Raw genomic sequence first — 22505 nt, 5'->3', positions numbered from 1 at the left:
TAGAGCGCTTGCTTAGGGAGTCTCGTGTCGGGCATGCCAAAGAATGAAACTGAACTTAGAATCATTGGGGAAAAGAAATTGAAAAAGATATAATTCAGGTAGTCGAGAAGTAGGGATAATGTAAGCAGGTTATTCGACTTGGGAATGTAGTACAGAATAAAGGTTCAAGATGTAGTAAAAATACATAAGATAAACAAAACAAAAGCTTTATGTGAAAGAATAAAATCGGCTCCAAACAGACTGAACGAAAAAGGACTATTGATTTGCACATTGTTAAAGACACCGAAAGAAGGACAGATCACCATAGCAACTTGCAAAACCTGGCTTCAGACCGGCTGAACACCTATGTAACTGGGCTACATTACAAGACACTTGAAGGAAAACAAATGGAGTGCCAATCAATCCAGGGGCTGTACTTGAAGAAGTCCATTGTTAGCAAGCAACTGACTCAGAGGTGTAGTTCCAACAAATTAAGGTCTTTAAAAGCCCTGGATCTCACTGGTTTCTTCCTCATGGTCACTGTCTACCTGGATGCAGGCTTACAGTTTGCTTCTAGAATGTCTGACTGACCATGAGAGAAAAACGAGTCCCTAAAGATATTTAGAGAGCCTTGACAAGCCTGAGAAAAACAATGCGTATATATAAAAGTATATAGTCTGAGAGATCTTTGTTTTCCAAAATTTGAGGAGTCAGGTTTTTAAAAAATTGTTAAAGCAATTCTAAATCATGCATGAACCAAAGATGTTGTTTAATTCTAATGCTGATTTTTTTTCTAATATATAATAAATGATTGCTTTCTTTACAAAGTCATAGTTTATGCTGACATTTCCTTAGAAAAAGGAGAGCATTAATGTAAATATAAATTAAATCACATGGAGAGGAAAAGGCATTTCCCCAAATTAAAGAATAACAAATCATTGCATTTTTAGTCCCTACAAAGAACAAAATTGACAAGCCTCTGTCTCTTTAAGAAAGGACATTTAACAGTATGGCATGCAAAAATAACATATTGAACATTTTCTCTTTTTTTCAGATGGAGGATGTCATAGCACGAATGCAAGAAGAGAAAAATGGGATTCCTATCCGCACAGTCAAAAGCTTTTTGTCAAAGATCCCTAGTGTGTTTTCTGGTAAGATATTAACTTTACATGGTAAGAAGTGGTGATGCCAGTTTAACATCAGTTGTGGAGAAATTACTGGAATCTATCATCAGAGACAGAGTAACTGAGCACCTGGACAATTATGAGCTAATCAAAGAGAATCAACATGGATTTGGGAAGGGCGGCGCTGATGACTCGGAGCAACAGCCGCTCCGACCCACTGGCACTTCCGCTGACGACAGCAACACTGCCCCGACCGCAAAAAAATCAACTAAAACCTGAAAATTGCCAGATTCTCTGCCCCATGGATTGGGGTGGAGAAAAATCTTAAATAACGGTAGGTTGAGGGCAATTTCGACCCTAGAACTTTTGTTATAAAGTCCCAATGGTCTGCTCTATTAGAGTTCTGGTGGAGGCATGGCTAATTGTAGCTCTCCTCAGCTTCTGTACCTGGGTTTCTGGCAGGACTCATGAGCCAGATGATATGGGGATGTCCCTCTTCCCAAGTAGCCAGCATGAGACATGATGGGATTGGGGACAGGTGCAGGATGAAAAGCGTCATCATTACTGCCAGGAAACGGACACAGACCTGCGTAGTGCTCTGCCTGTGGCCACAGACAAGTTGCACTTGCATGGAATGGAAGCCCTTCTTGTTGTACTGCATTGCTGGGTGCTCATAGCCGTGGGTGCAGCCTATGAGTTTGCAGATGATGCAAAAATTGGCCGTGTGGTTGATGAAGAAGAAAGCTGTAGACTGCAGGAAGATATCAATGGACTGGTCAGGTGGGAAGAACAGTGGCAAATGGAATTCAACCCTGGGAAGTGTGAGGTAATGCATTTGGTGAGGGCTAACAAGGCAAGGGAATACACAATAAATGGTAGGACACTGAGAAGTGTAGAGGAATAGAGGGACATTGGAGTGCATGTCCACAGATCCTTGAAGGTAGCAGGACAGGTAGATAGGGTGGTTAAGAAGGCATTCAGGATATTTGCCTTTATTCACCAAGACATCGAAGGTAAGAGCAGGGAGGTTATGCTTGAACTATATGAAACACTAGTGTACTGCGTATAGTTCTGATCACCACATTACAGGAAAGATGTAATTGCGCTAGAAAGGGTACAGAGGAGATTTACGAGGATGTTGCCTGGACTGGATAATTTTAGCTATGAGGAAAGATTGGATAGGCTGGGGTTGTTTTCTTTGGAGCAAAGGAGGCTGAGGGAAGACCTAATTGAGGTGTATAAAATTATGAGGGGCCTCGCTAGAGTGGTTATGAAGAACCTATTTTCCGTGGGGTGTGGGCAGGTACAGCAAGAGAGGCGGCAAGCAGCAGAGGAGTGGGGAGGTCGGGGTGAAGCAGCGACAAGTGATCAGAGCCCAGGAGAGGCGTGAGTTCGAGACCCAGAAGAGACAAGGGCCCTGAGGCAGCACAGGCCAGCCCATACTGTGATATGTGTGCGCACTAGGTCTGTGCAGCAGAGCTGGTCTCCAGTCGTCTTGGTTAACCCTTGCCACTGTCAAGCCCGTGTGGTGGCTGGTGTGCAACGGCCACCACACGTTAAAAAAATCCACGCACAGGCATCTTCCACCCTTCAATATGTAGTTTGGGACCTGGAATGTCAGGTCCTTTATTGAAACACTTGTGAACTAATCCCTGTTTGGTGTGGAAGCAAGTCATCCTCAATACGAGGAACCGCCGAAGAAGAGCCTATGATCTCCAGGCACCTGAGGGAATCCAGCAATTCGGTAAAAATCCCATAACTCTTTCCTCTTGCTTGGAGATTTTGAAAATAAATATTTTTTGTAAGTCAACAAATGGACAGAACAAAACAAAATATGTTAATTTTAAGTACAATTCATTGTAACTATGAATTAAATGTGAAAGTAAGACGGTTTTCTATACATGTTGTGTAACTGCCACCCTCCAAAATGTTTTTGATAACTCTGGGAATCTGGTTTGTGCTTATGGCTCAGATTGATTTTAGTGATCTTGAAGGAAATACATTGACTTTTAGCAGTTTGAAAATATTAATTATGATGTGTGATATGTCTAATTAAAACATTTAACTTTTGGGGTCTCAGAGGACTAAACAACCAACCCAAGGATGTGAGTTATATAAGTGCCAATTTTCTGATTAACTGAAACAGTACACAGTACACTTTGAAGCATGCTTCTGCATTTGTTACTGCGTTAGTGTTGTTTCATGGTTAATCTTTAAATTAGTTTTGCATATCACAGAGTACACTGAGCTATCTGTATAACCTCCTCCATCCCTACAATCATCCGAGATCTCTGTGCTCCTCGAATTCTGGCCTCTTGCGCATCTCTGATTTCCTTGGCTTCACCATTGAGGACGTAGGGTTGCCAATGCTGGTTTGACATATTCCTGGAAATTTGATCATATGACATTTTGCCAGTACTTGCATTTATCTTCGTTGAGTGTCGCAGTCATCAAACCCCGAATGAAATATTAGAATTTTTGTTCTATAGTGAGATGAATAACATAATTTATAAATCCAAGAAAGAACACAAAAGAATAGAAAAATTTAAGGATAAGTACTGTTTGGATGAAAACTGCTTCTGTAATGTTTCTACAGTATCGACCGCAATGAGAAACAGCAAGTAAATATCGCTGATTCAATAGAAACATCATCGCTATAAGTAACTTGTAACTAAAGTTTCCGGACAATTTTATGACTTTTTATAATACACAGCAAGTTATAAAACTAAGAAATAAAACCAAATTCAATTCACTTGGCTGAATATTCGGAACAGCCACGAGACGGGACTTCCTGTGCTTACCGCCCCCAGGAACTGCAGCCCAGATCTTGCGCTGAAGTTCCTGTTGTGACTGGGACCGGGAGGCAATGGGACGCAAATTTTTCAGTGCTACATGGAGGGACGCATAGTGGCGGCGGGAAGACAGGGCCCTCCCCTTCCATTAAAGGAGGGGGTCAAGCTGCCAACTCTGCAGGAGGGAGAAGGGGCCACCGCTTGACCACCAGGGAGCAGGGTGCCGTGGCAGCAGCGCGGCACACAGGCAGAGTGCCGGGCTGCAATATTGTGGCACGGACCCCGCGATCTGCTTTGAAGAAGATCACGACTGGTAGGTTGGACATTTTTTTTATTTTTCACATCCGCAACTCCCTTTTAATTTTCGCCCCAAGAGCGGCCCGGGGTGCTAACGGGAGACGCAAACAACCCGAATTTTCCCCCACAGAATCCCACATCACACCACTGAAGGCCAGCTTCACGGAAGTAAGGCTCAGTCCTCAGAGAGAAGAATGAAAGCTGCCTGACTCCCGGAACCAAACACATTATACAACAGCACACATCACAGACTGACATAAACTCTCCCTCCCACAGTTTGTATGTGTCTCTCTCTCCCTCCCCAGTTTGTGTTGCTCTCTCCCTCGCCCAGGTTGTGTTGCTCTCTCTCTCTCTCTCTCCCTCCCCTAGTTACTCTCTCTCTCTCTCCCTCTCCAGTTTGTGTTGCTCTCTCTCTCCATCCATCCAGTTTTTATTTCTCTCTCTCGCTCCCCAGTTTCTGTTGCTCTCTCTCTCGCTCCCCAGTTTCTGTTGCTCTCTCTCTCCCTCCCTCCCCAGTTTGTGTTGCTCTATCTCTCTCTCCCCCAGTTGCTTTCTCTCTTCCTCCCCAGTTTCTGTTGCTCTCTCTCTCCTTCCCCAGTTTCTGCTGTTCTCTCTCTCTCTCTCCTTCCCTAGTTTATTGCTCACTCACTCTCCTTCCCCAGTTTGTGTTCTCTCTCTCGCTCCCTCCCCAGTTTGTGTTGCTCACTCTCTCCCTCCCCAGTTTGTGTTGCTTTCTCTCTCTCCCTCCCCCCCCCTCTCTTGCAGAGAGCCGACACAGGCTCGACAGGCCAAATGGCCGCCTTCCATGCTGTAACCATTCTATGATTCCATGGAAAAGAATGATAAAAGAGATAAAATGAGAGACAGAAACTGAATCAAGGAAATAGACAAAAACAGCAACATGAAAATAGAGTGAGGAAAGCGAGGCCATATTCTCAGAGGTACTGTTTACAATGCTATGGAAGATGGAGTAGTAACATATTAAAAATCTTACATCTACACACACTTGCCATATCAAATCTTTACACTAGAATTTCCTAATTCCCATTTATTATGGTAAATTGCTGATGCCAACTTGTCCTGCTGTAATTATATTCTCCCATACTGCAGAGATGCTCCAATGCTTCAACTCCACTTCTCTGCTTACCACATCGATGTAAGTTTTGTAACTTAATTAGCACTAATATGAAATTAAATATGATGTAAAATTAAGGATAGAATGACTTTAAAATGAGGAGTGAATTATGTCTGTACACCCTGTCCAGTTATCCTTAGCTCTCTCCCCTTGCTTCACCTGATGAGTACACTTGCTCTCTGCTCTCCTTGTGCAACATCACAGGAGAGTTACTCATATATTAAAAGAAGTTGCCTATTGTCAGTTGATAAATATAATTCATTATATGCAAGATGGCAACAAAGTTAGGAGAGACACTTCAGAAACTTGCTCAACAACATCATCGACTGGTCAGAGTTTGCAACTACATTCTTGCAGGAGACTGTTTACATACAGAATTTCTATTCTAAATGTTGACGCATACAGTTGCAATGTTAAATGTCAATGTTTTGTGACTTAATTAGCAATGACAATGGCTTACAAAAGGGAATTGGATAAGCACCTGAAGGAAAAAATGCAGGGCTACGGAGAAAGGGCGGGGGAGTGGGACTAACTGAAATGCTCTTGCAGAGAGCTGGCACAGGCTCGATGGGCCGAATGGCCTCCTTTTCTGCTGTAACTATTTTATGATTCTATTCTATGATTCGAAAAGTATAATCAAAAATCATGAAAATGGTTGGACAGGAAGTGTCATGCATACATAAGATTTTAAATGACATGTATATATAAAAGTGTTGCATATTATATGTGCCTGTATCTCCCACACTTTGTTCTTTATTTCAGCATCACACCTGTGTTGCATCTTTTTACAGACATTGTTTTTGCATCACATTTGCACCTGATGGGCTCAAAACTCATTCATAAAACAGCAAGAAATCAGAAGTGAAGAAGTAGGGAACATGCAAACCCAATGCAAGGAAAGTGTCTAGAAAAATCTATTAGTGAGGAATTACTAAATACAGGAGTACACCGAATCAAACAGGAGCAGCCTGCAAAATCTACCAATTAAAAAAAAAAGGAGGTGAAGTAATGAAAGCACTACAAATATTTTTGGAAGCTCTTTTTGGTCACCATTCTGTGCTCAGAATGCCTATAAAAATATCCTGATGGAACCCTGAGTCTATGTAAGAAGTCTCAGACTGGAGCTTCTGCCAGATCCCAAATGTACAACTGTCAGCTTTAGAGATTTATCGAAGCATTACTATACAGCTCCCAGCATGCACCTGGCCTGCCACTTCTAGCTGTTGTTACAATTGACAGTAAGATAATGCTCTCAAATAATGTTAAACCTCGGACCATCAACTCCAGTCTAACAGGATTGACTTCTTGTTTGTTTTCAGGTAACGTATTGGATGCTGAATATAATGCCACTGTTCCAGTAATAAAGCTACTCAAACATTAGGGATATGTATATGACTTTAATACGAACACAAAACGACCAAATTAGAAAATTGTTGTGTATCTGTAAAGCATGCACTCCCATGTTCCGCCACCTGGGAGAGCATCCCCTGAAGTCCCAAGGGATCCCAGTATCCCTTGGGAGCATTGTATATAAGCCGGCCCCTAAGGCCTGTTCCTCACTCTGGAGTGTCTTAATAAAGACTGAGGTCACTGTTACTTTAACCTCCCTGTCTCCCTGTGTGCAGTCTCATCTGTGTTAGGGACACAATAACTGGCGACAAGTATACGAATCTAACGCCAAGATGCAGCAAACTGTGGGCATCCTGGAGAAGTTCTCAGAGGGTGAGTACTGGGAAGCCTATGTCGAATGGCTTTGTACTTTGTAGCCAACGAGCTGGATGGAGAAGGAAGCGCTGCAAAAAGGAGAGCGGTCTTCCTCACGGTCTGCGGGGCACTGACCTACAGCCTCATGAAGAATCTTCTGGCTCCAGTGAAACCCACAGTTAAGTCATATGACGAGCTGTGTACACTGGTTCGGGAGCATCATAACCTGAGGGAGAGCGTGCTGATGGCGAGGTATCGGTTCTATACGTGACAGCGATCTGAAGGTCAGGAAGTGGCGAGCTACGTCGGCGAGCTAAGGCACTTGCAGGACAATGTGAGTTTGATGGCTACCTGGAGCAAATGCTCAGAGACTTTTTTGTACTGGGCATTGGCCACGAGACCATTCTACGAAAACTTTTGACTGTAGAGACACCGACCCTCAGTAAGGCCATTGCGATAGCACAGGCTTTTATGTCCACCAGTGATAACACCAAACAAATCTCTCAGCACACAAGTGCTAGCAATGTTCATAAATTAACTGGAACTGTGTTTGCGAGCAGAAATGTACAGGGCAGAACCCACGAGTCTGCAATTGCCAGCAGGCCTCAGGTGACCCAGATGACTCAGAGTCCGCAACAAAGGATGAATGCAAGGCAATTCACACCTTGTTGGTGTTGTGGAGGCTTCCATTCGTCCTATTCATGCCGCTTCAAAGGGTATGTTTGCAAGAGCTGTGGAACAATGGGGCACCTCCAACGAAAACCTGCTAACCACCACGTGGCAGAGGAAGATTGGTCCATGGTGGATCAAAACAATTTCGAGCGTCAGAGAGGAGGCAGATGCTGAACTACATTTTCGACGAAGTGTCCACCTATAATGCTAAATGTAAAATTGAATGGATTACCCGTAGCCATAGAACTGGACACTGGCGCTAGCCAATCCATCAAAGCCTGAAGGCTTTGTGTCTTAATGCAAGGAGTATCCGTAATAAGGTGGATGAATTAACTGTGCAAATAGATGTTCACAAATATGATGTGATTGGGATTACAGAGACGTGGCTCCAGGATGATCAGGGCTGGGAACTCAACTTCCAGGGGTATTCAACATTCAGGAAGGATAGAACAAAAGGAAAAGGAGGTGGGGTAGCATTGCTGGTTAAAGAGGAGATTAATGCAATAGTTAGGAAGGACATTAGCTTGGATGATGTGGAATCTATATGGGTAGAGCTGCAGAACACCAAAGGGCAAAAAACGTTAGTGGGAGTTGTGTACAGACCTCCAAACAGTAGTAGTGATGTTGGGGAGGGCATCAAACAGGAAATTAGGGGTGCATACAATAAAGGTGCAGCAGTTATAATGGGTGACTTTAATATGCACATAGATTGGGCTAACCAAACTGGAGGATTTCCTGGAGTGCATAAGGGATGGTTTTCTAGACCAATATGTTGAGGAACCAACTAGGGGGGAGGCCATCTTAGACTGGGTGTTGTGTAATGAGAGAGGATTAATTAGCAATCTCGTTGTGCGAGGCCCTTTGGGGAAGAGTGACCATAATATGGTGGAATTCTGCATTAGGATGGAGAATGAAACAGTTAATTCAGAGACCATGGTCCAGAACTTAAAGAAGGGTAACTTTGAAGATATGAGGCGTGAATTGGCTAGTATAGATTGGCGAATGATACTTAAGGGGTTGACTGTGGATGGGCAATGGCAGACATTTAGAGACCGCATGGATGAACTACAACAATTGTACATTCCTGTCTGGCGTAAAAATAAAAAAGGGAAGGTGGCTCAACCGTTGCTATCAAGGGAAATCAGGGATAGTATTAAAGCCAAGGAAGTGGCATACAAATTGGCCAAAAATAGCAGCGCACCAGGGACTGGGAGAAATTTAGAACTCAGCAGAGGAGGACAAAGGGTTTGATTAGAGCAGGGAAAATGGAGTACGAGAAGAAGCTTGCAGGGAACATTAAGACAGACTGCAAAGGTTTCTATAGATATGTAAAGAGAAAAATGTTAGTAAAGACAAACGTAGGTCCACTGCAGTCAGAATCAGGGGAAGTCATAACGGGGAACAAAGAAATGGCACACCAATTGAACAAGTACTTTGGTTCGGTATTCACTAAGGAGAATACAAACAAACGTCCGGAGATAAAAGGGGTCAGAGGGTCTTGTAAGGAGGACGAACTGAGGGAAATCATTATTAGTCGGGAAATTGTGTTGGGGAAATTGATGGGATTGAAGGCCGATAAATCCCCAGGGCCTGATGGACTGCATCCCAGAGTACTTAAGGAGGTGGCCTTGGAAATAGCGGATGCATTGACAGTCATTTTCCAACATTCCATAGACTCTGGATCAGTTCCTGTCGAGTATGTAACCCCACTTTTTAAAAAAGGAGGAAGAGAGAAAACAGGGAATTATAGACCGGTCAGCCTGATCTCAGTAGTGGGTAAAATGATGGGATCAATTATTAAGGATGTCATAGCAGCGCATTTGGAAAGAGGTGACATGATAGGTCCAAGTCAGCATGGATTTGTGAAAGGGAAATCATGCTTGACAAATCTTCTGGAATTTTTTGAGGATGTTTCCAGTAGAGTGGACAAGGGAGAACCAGTTGATGTGGTATATTTGGACTTTCAGAAGGCTTTCGACAAGGTCCCACACAAGAGATTAATGTGCAAAGTTAAAGCACATGGGATTGGGGATAGTATGGTGACGTGGATTGAGATCTGGTTGTCAGACAGGAAGCAAAGAGTAGGAGTAAATGGGTACTTTTCAGAATGGCAGGCAGTGACTAGTGGGGTACCGCAAGGTTCTGTGCTGGGGCCCCAGCTGTTTACACTGTACATTAATGATTTAGACGAGGGGATTAAATGTAGTATCTCCAAATTTGCGGATGACATTAAATTGGGTGGCAGTGTGAGCTGCGAGGAGGATGCTATGAGGCTGCAGAGTGACTTGGATAGGTTAGGTGAGTGGGCAAATGCATGGCAGATGAAGTATAATGTGGATAAATGTGAGGTTATCCACTTTGGTGGTAAAAACAGAGAGACAGATTATTATCTGAATGATGACAGATTAGGAAAAGGGGAGGTGCAACGAGACCTGGGTGTCATGGTACATCAGTAATTGAAGGTTGGCATGCAGGTACAACAGGCGGTTAAGAAAGCAAATGGCATGTTGGCCTTCATAGTGAGGGGATTTGAGTACAGGGGCAGGGAGGTGTTGCTACAGTTGTACAGGGCCTTGGTGAGGCCACACCTGGAGTATTGTGTTCAGTTTTGGTCTCCTAACTTGAGGAAGGACATTCTTGCTATTGAGGGAGTGCAGTGAAGGTTCACCAGACTGATTCCCGGGATGGCGGGACTGACCTATCAAGAAAGACTGGATCAAATGGGCTTGTATTCACTGGAGTTCAGAAAAATGAGAGGGGACCTCATAGAAACGTTTAAAATTCTGATGGGTTTAGACAGGTTAGATGCAGTAAGAATGTTCCCAATGTTGGGAAAGTCCAGAACCAGGGGTCACAGTCTAAGGATAAGGGGTAAGCCATTAGGACCGAGATGAGGAGAAACTTCTTCACCCAGAGAGTGGTGAGCCTGTGGAATTCTCTACCACAGAAAGTTGTTGAGGCCAATTCACTAAATGTATTCAAAAAGGGATTAGATGAAGTCCTTACTACTAGGGGGATCAAGGGGTATGGCGAGAAAGCAGGAATGGGGTACTGAAGTTGCATGTTCAGCCATGAACTCATTGAATGGCGGTGCAGGCTAGAAGGGCCGAATGGCCTACTTCTGCACGTATTTTCTCTGTTTCTATGTTTCTATCATGAGTAAAAAGATGTTTGAGAGACTGTGGTGCAACAAGGCACTCAGACCAGCCCTGAGCCCCATCCATATGAAACTGAGAATGTACACCAAAGAGCTTATCACTGTCCTGGGCAGCGCCATGGTCAAGGTCACCTACGAGGGCACGGTGCATGAACTGCCACTCTGGATTGTTCCGGGAGATGGCTCCACACTGCTTGGAAGGCACTGGCTGGGCAAAATCCGCTGGAACTGGGATGACATCTGAGCGCTATCACATGTCGATGAGGCCTCAAGTACCCAGGTTCTTAAAAATTTCCTTCCCTTTTTGAGCCAGGAATTGGAAACTTTTCCAGGGCGAAGGTGCGGATCCACTTGGTCCCAGAGGCACGAGCGGTACCTCACATGATGAGGGAGAGAGTGGAAATCGAGCTGGACAGGCTGCAACGCGAGGGCATCATCTTCCCAGTGGAATTCAGCGAGTGGGCCAGCTCGATTGTTCCACTACTCAAAAGTGATGGCACGGTCAGGATTTGTGGCGATTAAAAAGTAAATATTAATCGTTTCTCGCTACAGGACCAATACCTGCTACCGAAGGCAGACGACCCATTTGCGATGCTGGCAGGAGGCAAGATGTTCACCAAGCTCGACCTTACTTCGGCCTACATGATGCAGCAGCTGGAGGAGTCTTCGAAGGGCTTCACCTGCATCAACACGCACAAGGGACTGTTCATTTACAACAGATGCCCGTTTGGAATTCGGTCGGCTGTAGCGATCTTCCAGAGAGACATGGAGAGCCTACTCAAGTCGCTTCCACGCATGGTGCTTTTTCAGGACGAGATATTGGTCCCGGGTCGGGACACCGTCGAGCACCTACAAAACCTGGAGGAGGTCCTCCAGCGACTGGATCGCGTAGGGCTGCGGCTGAAGAGGTCGAAATGCGTCTTCATGGCAACAGAAGTGGAGTTTTTGGGGAGAAAGATCGCGGCGGATGGCATTCGGCCCACAGATGCCAAGACAGAGGGTTTCAGGAATGCGTCCAAGCCACAGAATGTCACAGAGTTGCGGTCGTTCCTGGGACTACTCAACTATTTTGGTAACTTCCTACCGGGGTTAAGCACCCACTTCGAGCCCCTGCATGTGTTATTGCGTAAAGGTGAGAACTGGGTATGGGGAAAAAAACAAGTAATTGCTTTTAAGAAAGCCAGAGACATTTTATGCTCCAACAAGCTGCTTGTATTGTATAACCTGTGTAAAAGACTTGTGCTAGCATGTGATGCGTCATCGTACGTAGTCGGGTGTGTATTACAACAAGCTAACATTGCGGGGAGGTTGCAACCTGTCGCCTATGCCTCCAGGAGCTTGTATAAGGCCGAGAGTGCCAACTGAATGATTGAGAAAGAGGCATTAGCGTGTGTGTTTGGGGTAAAAAAAAATGTATCAGTACCTGTTTGGCCTCAAATTTGAGCTGGAAATCGATCACAAGCCCCTCATATCCCTGTTCGCTGAAAACAAGGGGATAAATACTAATGCCTCAGCCCGCATATTAAGGTAGGCACTCGCGCTATCAGCGTATAACTATACCATCCGCCACAGGCCAGGCACCAAGAATGATACGGATGCTCTCAGTCGGCTACCATTGCCCACCACGGGGATGGAAATGGCGCAGCCTGCAAACTTGTTGATGGTGGCGCAGCCTGCAGACTTGTTGGTCATGGAAGCGTTTGAAAATGATAAATCACCTGTCACGGCCTGCCAGATTAGGACTTGGACCAGCCAAGATCCTCTGCTGTCCCTAGTAAAAAAACTGTGTACTGCATGGGAGCTGGGCCAGCATCTCCGTTGAAATGCAAGAGCTAATCAAGCCGTTCCAGCGGCGAAAGGACGAGCTGTCCATTCAGGCAGACTGCCTGCTGTGGGGTAACCGCGTAATGCTACCCAAAAAGTGCAGGGAGACGTTCATTTCGGATCTCCACAGCACACACCCGGGTATAGTAATGATGAAAGTGATAGCCAGATCCTATGTGTGGTGGCCCGGTATCGACTCTGACTTTGAGTCCTGTGTACGGCAATGCAGCGTGTGTGCTCAGTTGAGCAACGCGCCCAGAGAGGCACCACTAAGTTTGTGGTCCTGGCCCTCCAGACCATAGTCGAGGATCCATGTCGACTATGCAGGCCGGTTTCTCGGTAAAATGTTCCTGGTGGTGGTGGATGCTTTTTCAAAATGGATTGAATGTGAAATAATGTCGGGAAGCACCGCCACCACCACCATTGAAAACCTGAGGGCCATGTTTGCCACCCACGACCTGCCTGACATACTGGTCAGTGACAACGGGCCATGTTTCACCAGTGCCGAATTTAAAGAATTCATGACCCGCAATGGGATCAAACATGTCACCTTGGCCCCGTTCAAACCAGCCTCCAATGGGCAGGCAGAGCGGGCAGTACAAACAATCAAACAGAGCCTTAAACGAGTCACAGAAGGCTCACTCCAAACCCGCCTGTCCCGAGTACTGCTCAGCTGCCACACGAGAGCTCACTTGCTCACAGGGGTGCCCCAAGCTGAGCTACTCATGAAAAGGACACTTAAAACCAGACTCTCACTGGTTCACCCCAACCTGCATGATCAGGTAGAGAGTAGGCGGCAGCAACAAAATTAAATGATGGTCGCGCCACTGTGTCACGGGAAATTGATCTGAATGACCCTGTGTATGTGCTAGACTATGGACATGGTCCCAAGTGGATCGTGGGCACGGTGATAGCTAAAAAAGGGAGTAGGGTGTTTGTAGTCAAACTAGACAATGGACAAATTTGCAGAAAGCACCTGGACCAAACGAGGCTGTGGTTCACAGACTGCCCTGATCAACCCACAGCAGACACCACCTTTTTTGAGCCCACAACACACACCCAAAGGATCAACAACACCACCCCGGACCAGGAAATCGAACCCATCACGCCCAACAGCCCAGTAAGGCCAGGTTCGCCCAGCAGCCCTGCAGGGCCAACAACACGCCAGCCCAGCAAGGGCACAGCCAACACACCAGAATAGACATTTGTACCGAGGTGGTCCACCAGGGAAAGAAAGGCTCCCGACCGCCTCACCTTGCAAATAGTTTTCACTTTGACTTTGTGGGGGAGCGATATTGTGTATCTGTAAAGCATCACTCCCATGTTCCGCCACTAGGGAGCGCATCCCCTGAAGTCCCAAGGGATCCCAGCATCCCTTGGGAGCACTGTTTATAAGCCGGCCCCTAAGGCCTGTTCCTCACTCTAGAGTGTCTTAATAAAGACTGAGGTCACTGTTACTTTAACCTCCCTATGTGCAATCTCATCTGTGTTCGGAACACAATAAAAATAATTTACATAAAAATAAAAAACGTTTTCCCATTATTCCTGCCACACACTCCTATTTTCACTCAACTATCTCTTTAATTTTAATCTTATTTTGTCATAATTTGATTTTACAGCTCAATAAGTGCTATACTTGCCTTTCTTCTGATTCTCACCATCAAGTAAGGAGCTGGTAGCTGAGCGCTACACGAGATGGTAGCTAACCATTTAGCTGAGAGTGAACGGTCTAGAAATTCAGGGTGTTAGTTCCTCCCGTTAGCGCCTCCAGGGGGTGCTAACGGGGCACAAACGACTTTTCGCCTGAGCAAGTCGTCGTTAAATTCCACGGGAGTTGAGCGGCAGCATTAACCCGTAGCGCCCACTCAGCTGCACCAGCGATAACGACGTTATCACCATGTGCTGGATCCAGAAAGTCCCGGCCTCAGCTGGTTACCGCCGCCAATCAGGACAATTTCACTCTCTGAAAATCAGCCACTAATTGGACTCAAAAACTGCAGCCACAGTTGCGAAATGAACACGTGAATTGGGCTTTTTAATTTTACTGTTTAACTGCAAAATCACTTTCTTGCCTTACTTTGCTGTGATTTATTTGATAGAGGGCCCCCTTATAAGCCCCTCCACGCTCAATTTTCCTGTATTTGTTGTCCCCAGGCGATCCAGTGCACCCCATGCATTTTTAATTAATTTCTTTAAGGAAACCCTGGACCCGGGCACCCCTAATATGATGTAAAAATATGAGATGACAGCAAAAATGTGTGGGGCTTAGGGAGCCAGGTTGAACACATCATCACAGAGTTCTGTACAAAATGCATGTACAGTAAGAAATAAAACAGATGAGTTTGAAACACAAATTCAAATTAAAGGGAAACAATGGATGTGGCATATTTGGATTTTCAGAAGATATTCGATAAGGTGCCACACAAGAGGTATTAAACAAAATTAGGGTTCATGGGTTTGGGGGTAATATACAAGCATGGATTAAGGATTGGTTAACGGACAGAAAATAAAGAGTAGGAATAAATGGATAATTTTCAGGTTGGCAGACTGTAACTAGTGGAGTACCGCAAGGATCAGTTCTTGGGCCTCAGCTATTCACATAAGGACATAAGAAATAGGAGCAGGAGTAGTCCGTACGGCCCCTCGAGCCTGCTCCGCCATTTAATACGATCATGGCTAATCCGATCATGGACTCAGGTCCACTTCCCTGCCCGCTCCCCATAACCCCTTAATCCCTTATCGATTAAGAAACTGTCTATTTCTGTCTTAAATTTATTCATTGTCCCAGCTTCCACAGCTCTCTGAGGCAGTGAATTCCACAGATTTACAACCCTCTGAGAGAAGAAATTTCTCCTCATCTCAGTTTTAAACGGGCGGCTCCTTATTCTAAGATTATGCCCCCTAGTTCTAGTCTCCCCTATCAGCGGAAACATCCTCTCTGCATCCACCTTGTCAAATCCCCTCATAATCTGATACGTTTCGATAAGATTACCTCTCATTCTTCTGAATTCCAATGAGTAGAGGCCCAACTTACTCAGCCTTTCCTCATAAGTCAACCCCCTCATCTCCGGAATCAACCTAGTCACAATTTATATCAATGATTTGGATGAGAGGACCAAATATAATATATCCAAGATTGCTGATGATACAAAGCTAGGTGGGAATGTAAGTTGCCAGGAGGATGAAAAGAGACTTCAAAGGGATATAGACTGGCTAAGTGAGTGGGCAAGAATGTGGTAAGTGGAATATACTATTGAGAAATGTGAAGTTATCCACTTTGGATGAGGAGAAATTTCTTCACTCAGAAGGTGGTGAATCTTTGGAATTCTCTACCCCAGAATATATTCAAGACAGAGATCGATAGATTGTTGGATATTAAAGGAATCAAGAGATATGGGGATAGTACAGGAAAGTGCAGTTGAGGTAGAAGACCAACCATGATCTTATTGAATGGCGGAGCAGGCTCGAGGGGCCGAATGGCCTACTCCTGCTCCTAATTTTTATGTTCTTAAATGGTATGAGGTAGTAGCCATTACCTGGCTACAAGCTGGGCATGACTGGAAGATAAATATTCCAGGCTATAGGATCTTTAGAAAGGACAGGGAAGTTGCGAAAGTAGCAGTTCAAAAGACAGAATTTGAGAAAAAGTGAACAGGCAGTGGGAACACTGGTTATAACTAAGGAACGGCAAAGGGTGCAAGACTGGTGCGAGTTGTCTACAGACCTCCTGACAGCAGTGATTTCATGGGGAGATGTATAAAGACAGAGATCAGGGAAGCATGTAGCAGAAACAATGTGGTTATAATGGGAGATTTTAATTTTAACTTGGACTGGGAGAAGCAAAACATCTCGAGGTGTAAAGGCAATGGATTCCTATCATGTATTCAGGGCCAAATAAAATCAGAATGGCACTCCAAGACCAGAAAGGGCCATAGAGGAGGAGCTGAGGCAGTTGCAAAGTGGCTATATGGGAGCAAACCAAACCTTTTTTGAAGGTAATTAATCCCCTTTGGGATCAATTACCTTCATCCTGTGTATTTTCGGAGCTTTATTGAGGTTCTCAGTGGAACTCTTGCTAGCTGTCAGTCGGAATTTGAGCTGCACTTTGTGAGAAAGGAACTGGGTGATTCTGCCTCTCACAGCCTTCAGTTTATGTATCTATCATTAGCATCGCTTTAATTTTATTGAGTCAGTATGTATATTAGAAAAAAGATTAAAGCTTATATAAAGCAAATATAGGGCTGCAACTTAATCACATAATGTTGATAAACTACTTACCATCACTCTTGTTCGTTCATTGAATTGCAGCCTCTGTAATCACCACCAACCAGCCATTGTCATCAAAACAGCACATTCACTTATACAGTACCTTGACCATAACAAAACACAAAAGGTTAGTATGCAGGTACAGCAAGTGATCAGGAAGACCAATGGAAGCTTGGCCTTTATTGCAAAGGGGATGGAGTAGAAAAGCAGGGAAGTCTTGCTGCAGTTATACAGGGTATTGGTGAAGCCACACCTGGAATACTGCGTACAGTTTTGGTCTCCATATTTAAGAAAGGATATAGTTGCTTTGGAGGCAGTTCAGAGAAGATTCACTAAGTTGATTCCGGAGATGAGGAGCTTGACTTTTGAGGAAAGGTTGAGTAGGTTGGGCCTCTACTCATTGGAATTCAGAAGAATGAGAGGCGATCTTACCGAAATGTCGAAGATTATGAGGGGGCTTGACAAGGTGAATGCAGAGAGAATGTTTCCACTGATGGGGAGACTAGAACTAGAGGGCATGATCTTAGAATAAGGGGCCGCCCATTTAAAACTGAGATGAGGAGAAATTTCTTTTCTCAGAGGGTTATGGATCTGTGGAATTCGTTACCTCAGAGAGCTGTGGAAGCTGGGACATTGAATAAATTTAAGACAGAGATAGACAGTTTCTTAACCGATATGGGAATAAGGGGTTATGGGGAGCAGGCAGGAAAGTGGACCTGAGCCCATGATCAGATCAGCCATGATCGTATTAAATGGCGGAGCAGGCTCGAGGGGCCGTATGGTTTACTCCTGCTCCTATTTCTTATGTTCTTATGTTCTTATTATACTTTCCCGGGTTAACTGGAGCGGGCCTTTATGGGGAGGCGATTGAACATATTATCAAAAGGGATATGGTTTGAGAAGCTTTGGAAGGTGAGGGGGATGTAAAAGACAGATATTTAAAAAGAGAATAGCAGACTGCAGTGGGTGATGATTGAATGCCATATTTAAAAAAAAAATCTCTGCACATCTTCAATGGATGATAATGAAAATAAGATTAAGGAAACATGCAAAGGGATTTTAAAGGGTGAGAAATGCATTCATAAATTAAAACAAAATTCATGAAGAAAAGGTAGAAAGCAAATCTTGAATACAGAAAATCTGAAATAAAAACAGAAAATGCTGGAAATATACAATATGTTGATTCTCATCTGAAACAGAAAGATAGGTTATTGCCTGAAGTAAAGATGCTTCATCATAACCCAGCCCTGATAAATGGCTACACCCGAATTGCTAACCTATCTTTCTCCTTCAGATCCATAAAGGATTGCCATAATAATTGATATTGTTAATTATGATTGATGTGAGGATAGATCGTTACTAAATTCCACAAATAAATTATTAACTGACATAGAGAACTCAACAAGCGAGATGATGAAATAATTTCACACATGATTTACAGTGCCAACTACTATCAGATACTGACTGGAATGAATAAACGTCATGACAAAAATGAAAGTGAATAATTTTCTGGTACATAGAAACATAGAAAATAGGTGCAGGAGTAGGCCATTCGGCCCTTCGAGCCTGCACCACCATTCAATAAGATCATGGCTGATCATTCACCTCAGTACCCCTTTCCTGCTTTCTCTCCATACCCCTCGATCCCTTTAGCCGTAAGGGCCATATCTAACTCCCTCTTGAATATATCCAATGAACTGGCATCAACAACTCTCTGCGGCAGGGAATTCCACAGGTTAACAACTCTCTGAGTGAAGACGTTTCTCCTCATCTCAGTTCTACATGGCCTGCTCCTTATCCTAAGATTGTGTCCCCTGGCTCTGGACTTCCCCAACATCGGGAACATTCTTCCCGCATCTAACCTGTCCCGTCCCGTCAGAATCTTATATGTTTCTATGAGATCCCCTCTCATCCTTCTAAACTCCAGTGCATAAAGACCCAGTTGATCCGGTCTCTCCTCATACATCAATCCCGCCATCCCTGGAATCAGTCTGGTGAACCTTCGCTGCACTCCCTCAATAGCAACAACGTCCTTCCTCAGATTAGGAGACCAAAACTGAACACAATATTCCAGGTGAGGCCTCACCAAGGCCCTGAAAAATTGCAGTAAAACCTCCCTGCTCCTATACTCAAATCCCCTAGCTATGAAGGCCAACATGCCATTTGCCTTCTTCACCGCCTGCTGTACCTGTATGCCAACTTTCAATGACTGATGAACCATGATACTCAGGTCTCGTTGCACCTTCCCTTTTCCTAATCTTCCGCCATTTAGATAATATTCTGCCTTCGTGTTATTGCCTCCAAAGTGGATAACCTCACATTTATCTACATTATACTGTGTCTGCCATGCATTTGCCCACTCACCTAACCTGTCCAAATCACCCTGCAGCCTCTTAGCACCCTCCTCACAGCTCACATCGCCACCCAGTTTAGTGTCATCTGCAAACTTGGGAGATATTACATTCAATTCCTTCATCCAAATCATTAATGTATATTGTAAAGAGCTGGGGTCCCAGCACTGAGCCCTGCGGCACTCCACTAGTCACTGCCTGCCATTCTGAAAAAGACCCGTTTATCCCAACTCTCTACTTCCTGTCTGCCAATCAATTCTCTATTCACGCCAGTACATTACCCCCAATACAATGTGCTTTGATTTTGCACACCAATCTCTTATGTGGGACCTTGTCAAAGCCCTTTTGAAAGTCCAAATACACCACATCCACCGGTTCTCCCTTGTCCACTCTACTAGTTACATCCTCAAAAAATTCCAGAAGATTTGTCAAGCATGATTTCCCCTTCATAAATCCATGCTGACTTGGACTGATCCTGTCACTGCTTTCCAAATGCACTGCTATTTCATCCTCAGCAATTGATTCCAACATTTTCCCCACTACTGATGTCAGGCTAACCAGTCTATAATTACGTTTTCTCTCTCCCTCCTTTTTTAAAAAGTGGTGTTACATTAGCTATGCTCCAGTCCACAGGAACTGATCCCGTGTTGATAGACGGTTGGAAAATGATCACCAATGGATCCACTATTTCTAGGGCCATTTCCTTAAGTACTCTGGGATGCAGACAATCAGGCCCCAAGGATTTATCGGCCTTCAATCCCATCAATTTCCCGAACACAATTTCTCACCTAATAAGGATATCTTTCAGTTCCTCCTACTCTCCAGACCCTCGGACCCCTAGCACATCCGGAAGGTTATTTGTGTCATCTTTAGTGAGGACAGAACCAAAGTATTTGTTCAATTGGTCTGCCATTTCTTTGTTCCCCATTATAAATTCACCTGAGTCTGACTGCAAGGGACCTACGTTTGTCTTCACTAATCTTTTTCTCTTCACATATCTATAGAAGCTTTTGCAGTCAGTTTTTATGTTCCCGGCAAGCTTCCTCTCGTACTCTATTTTCCCCCTCCTAATCAAACCCTTTGTCCTCCTCTGCTGAATTCTAAATTTCTCCCAGTCCTCAGGTTTGCTGCTTTTTTTGGTCAATTTATATTCCTCTTCCTTGGATCTAACACTTTCCTTAATTTCCCTTGTTAGCCACGGTTGAGCCATCTTCCCTGTTTTATTTTTACTCCAGACAGGGATGTACAATTGTTGAAGTTAATCCATGTGATCTATAAATGTTTGCCATTGCCTATCCACCATCAACCCTTTACGTATCATTTGCCAGTCTATTCTAGCCGATTCAAGCCTCATGCCGTCGAAGTTACCTTTCCTTAAGTTCAGGACCCTAGTTTCTGAATTAACTGTGTCACTCTCCATCTTAATAAAGAATTCTACTATATTATGGTCACTCTTCCCCAAGGGGCCTCGCACAACAAGATTGCTAATTAGTCCCTTCTCATTACACATCACCCAGCTCCCTAGTTGGTTCCTCGACATATAGGTCAAGAAAACCATCCCTAATACACTCCAGGAAATCCTCCTCCACTGCATTGCTACCAGTTTGGTTCGCCCAATCTATATGTAAAAAGTCACCCATGATAACTGCTGAACCTTTATTGCAAACATCCCTTATTTCTTGTTTGATGCTGTCCCCAACCTCACTATTACTGTTTGGTGGTCTGTACACAACTCCCACCAGGGTTTTCTGCCCTTTGGTATTCCGTAGCTCCACCCATACTGATTCCACATCATCCAAGCCAATGTCCTTCCTTACTATTGCATTAATTTCCTCTTTAACCAGTAATGCCACCCCACCTCCTTTTCCTTTCCGTCTATCCTTCCTAAATATTGAATACCCCTGGATGTTGAGTTCCCATCCCTGGTCATCCTGGAGCTATGTCTCCATGATGCCAATTACATCATATCCATTAACTGCTATCTATGCAGTTAATTCATCCACCTTATTCTGAATGCTCCTCGCATTGAGGCACAGAGTCTTCAGGCTTATCTTTTTAGCACACTTTGCCCCTTTAGAATTTTGCTGTAATGTGGGCCTTTTTATTTTTTGCCTTGGATTTCTCTGCCCTCCACTTTTATTATTCTCCTTTCTATCTTTTGCTTCTGTCTCCCTTTTATTTCCCTCCGCCTCCCTGCATAGGTTTCCATCCCCCTGCCATATAAGTTTAACTCCTCCCCAACAGCACGAGCAAACACTCCCCCGAGGACATTGGTTCTCGTCCTGCCCAAGTGCAGACCGTCCGGTTTGTACTGTTCCCACCTATCCCAGAACCCGAGGCCTCAGCTGGAAGATTGTGTTCAGTTTTGGTCTCCTAATCTGAGGAAGGATGTTCTTGCTAGGGAGTGCAGTGAAGGTTCACCAGACTGATTCCCGGGATGGCGGGACTGACGTATGAGGAGAGACTGGATCGACTGCGCCTTTATGCACTGGAGTTTAAAAGGATGAGAGGGGATCTCATAGAAACATATAAAATTCTGACGGGACTGGACAGGTTAGATGCAGGAAGAATGTTCCCGATGTTGGGGAAGTCCAGAACCAGGGGACACAGTCTAAAGATAAGGGGTGTAAACCATTTAAGACTGAGATGAGGAGAAACTTCTTCACTCAGAGAGTTGTTAACCTGTGGAATTCTCTCCCGCAGAGAGTTGTTCATTGGATATATTCAAGAGGGAGTTAGATACGGCCCTTATGGCTAAAGGGATCAACGGGTATGGAGAGAAAGCAGGAAAGGGGTATTGAGATGAATGATCAGCCATGATCTCATTGAATGGTGGTGCAGGCTCGAATGGCCGAATGGCCTACACCTGCACCTATTTTCTCTGTTTTTATTATGTTTTTCCCCAAACTGCTATATGAACCTTTATGGAACAATTGAACACTGCACTCTCCAGTGATAATGGGGTTAATTGTAACCCCCCCGCCCCCCCAAAACAGGTGGATTTGGGCTGGGTGCGAAGTTAAACATTTCAAACTTGACCCCAACCCACCTCGATTCCGCCCACTTCTAGTTTAATGGGGGCGGTACGAGAGGGTGGTCAACCAATCCGCTCTCGGGGGCGAGTTGGTCAGTTACAGCTTTTCAGGAGGTTTCATGCCTCCATTTTTACAAGGCTTCTAATTTTAACACATTTTGGCAGGTAAA

The 22505-nt window shown here is 44.5% G+C and overlaps 1 protein-coding gene across 6 annotated transcripts in view; it reads left to right on the top strand.

Annotated features, from left to right (window-relative positions):
• LOC139272595 (regulator of G-protein signaling 7) overlaps positions 1 to 22505 on the top strand; it is a 733921-nt gene that overhangs the window by 450999 nt on the left and 260417 nt on the right. For all 6 annotated transcript variants that reach the window (XM_070888671.1, XM_070888670.1, XM_070888672.1 and 3 more), the window contains one exon: positions 1034 to 1130. In XM_070888671.1, the coding sequence (XP_070744772.1) occupies positions 1034 to 1130 (97 nt within the window). The remainder of the gene's footprint in view (positions 1 to 1033; positions 1131 to 22505) is intronic.

Source organism: Pristiophorus japonicus, chromosome 9 (assembly GCF_044704955.1).
Source record: "Pristiophorus japonicus isolate sPriJap1 chromosome 9, sPriJap1.hap1, whole genome shotgun sequence".
Taxonomy (NCBI): domain Eukaryota; kingdom Metazoa; phylum Chordata; class Chondrichthyes; family Pristiophoridae; genus Pristiophorus; species Pristiophorus japonicus.
Note: the sequence above shows the minus strand (reverse complement) of the source record. Positions and strands in the feature narration are given on the sequence as shown.